This window comes from Sinocyclocheilus grahami, unplaced genomic scaffold (genome assembly GCF_001515645.1).
Source record: "Sinocyclocheilus grahami isolate Dianchi unplaced genomic scaffold, SAMN03320097.WGS_v1.1 scaffold312.1, whole genome shotgun sequence".
Taxonomy (NCBI): Eukaryota; Metazoa; Chordata; class Actinopteri; order Cypriniformes; family Cyprinidae; genus Sinocyclocheilus; species Sinocyclocheilus grahami.
The window spans coordinates 145,482-147,629 of NW_015505491.1; the positions used below are offsets into that span (position 1 = coordinate 145,482).

A 2,148-nucleotide genomic window follows, 5' to 3' on the forward strand; every position below is an offset into this window, starting at 1 on the left:
AACAAAGTAGTTTCGCTTTCACAACGAAACACACAGCGTCTCCACAGCATGGCGGCGGCGGCAACAGCGAGAACAAAACTTACGCCTTCTTTTTTTGCGTGAACATTTGGGCGGTGTTATGCAAATCTTTCCACATAGTAAGGTAGATATGTGGGGGCGTGTTAGAACGAGTCGTTTTAGGTAGGCGTGGTTGACTCTTAACTTTTATAAAGAATATCTCTTTGGATTTGAGACTTTAGTGTTTGCAACTTTACAGATCTTCTTTATGCACCAAGAGCTTGTAACACTCCAAAGAGAAAGGAAAAAAAATAAAGTTGCTTCAAAAGGTTCTTCACAGCGATGCCATAGAAGAACCATTTTCGGTTCCACGAAGAACCATTCAGTCAAAGGTTCTTTAAAAACCATCTCTTTCTTACCTTTTTATAATCTGAGGGCTTATAAATTATAAGATTTATAAGTGCATTACCGCCACCTATTTCTCAAATGGACCATTGACACTGCTAATTGAGATTGTAGATAGACTGTCAATGGTCCATTTGAGAGATAGGTGGCGGTAATGCACTTATAAGTCTGCGATCCGCCATAAAGCAAGAAGAAGAAGAAGACGCGTCAAGCGCCGGCTGTCGAGGACGCGCTCAGGACAGTTCAGACATTGCAGTGCATCAGAGGTAAAATAACCCGATATAAATACTGTTCAGTTTCTTGCACAGACCGATCGTTTCGTGTCTTTACACAACAATATGTATCGTCACGAGCCGCAGGGTTTAATTTGGTTTTGTTTGTGAGTTATTTTGGACTCTCAAAGCTGTGATTCCCGTTCACTTCCATTATAAGACTGACAGACTGCAACGGTTTGAGTTAAAAATCTTTGTTTGTGTTCTACTGAAGAAACAAAGTCACCTACATCTTGGATGCCCTGGGGGTAAGCAGATAAACAACAAATTTAAATTTTTGGGTGAACTATCCCTTTAACAATTTTGGCTGTGACAAGCCCATACAGTTCTGATAAATAAAGCAGGAGTTAACGTAAAGTTTTGGTCCTGAATAAAGTGACTGTTTACATTACCTGCGCATACCACTTGGGCTAGGGATTTGCAGGTGGAGTTGTTGTTGTGAATAAAATTGCACATGTTCATATTTCGTACTTTTTCTGAGCAGTACACACTATGGTAAGTGGCAGGTCGATTATTTATCTGAAGTGGTAACTGGGCCTGAATTGGATTTCCACAGCCCAGGTTCCCACAGATCATTTTGGAGTCTTCATTTGTTCTCCAAGTGCTGCTGCAAACCCCTCCACACCTGCCATCTCCGCAGACCTTCACCATTCCCCAGCATTTTTCTCCAAGTGGGTTTTGAAGTGCCACTCGAGGCTCCACGCGCTTTGACCCTACATGTGGCATCAGGAAGAATACAAGCATTTTACACACAGAACTGTTAAAGCTACACTATGTAGCATTTTGCCCTCTAGAAAAATAAAACTACATGCATCTTGCAGAAGATAATACGTTTTCAGGAAATTGAAGTTATATACTACACTCAAAAAAAAAAAGAATTCACTACCCTCAATGACAGTGAAGGACGTTTATACACACAATTTAATTCAGTTAATTCAAAATAAATCTATTTAGTTGGGTCAACACAATTTAAAGGTGGGGTAAGCGATTTCTGGTAGCCAATGTTGACATTTGAAATCACCAAAACAAACACGCCCCTACCCCAAAAGGGTTTCACCCCTATTTTGATAGCTCCGCCCTGCACATACGTACGCAACCCAGGCAACGATTAGTTCTGTGAAACAAAGCAAAACTAAAGTTACACTGTGTCTACACTGGACGCGAGTGGCGCGGCGCGACAAAATACTATGGAACTCATTATAATCAGTGATGCTGTCTACACCATAGATATACAGTATATATATATATATATATATATAATATATACATATCTATGGTCTACACTGGATGCGGCGCGGTACGACACGACAAATCCCTGACAGAAAACTGCTGCTGCGTTCTATTCATGACGTATTGACACAAATTTCAAATAATTTCAACGGTCGCTTTGTTGCGTCCAGTGTACTAGACAGACTTTAGCTGTTGCGGCGCAGACACGGTGTTTTACTCACCTATCGAGAAGAAACAAAGCAAC

The 2,148-nt window shown here is 40.9% G+C and overlaps 1 protein-coding gene across 1 annotated transcript in view; it reads right to left on the reverse strand.

Moving 5' to 3' along the window:
* The window catches only part of LOC107601743 (scavenger receptor cysteine-rich type 1 protein M160), a 26,517-nt gene that overhangs the window by 14,985 nt on the left and 9,384 nt on the right, over positions 1-2,148 (reverse strand). The window contains exon 9 of the mRNA XM_016294028.1: positions 1,067-1,370. Coding sequence (XP_016149514.1) covers positions 1,067-1,370 — 304 coding nt within the window. The remainder of the gene's footprint in view (positions 1-1,066; positions 1,371-2,148) is intronic.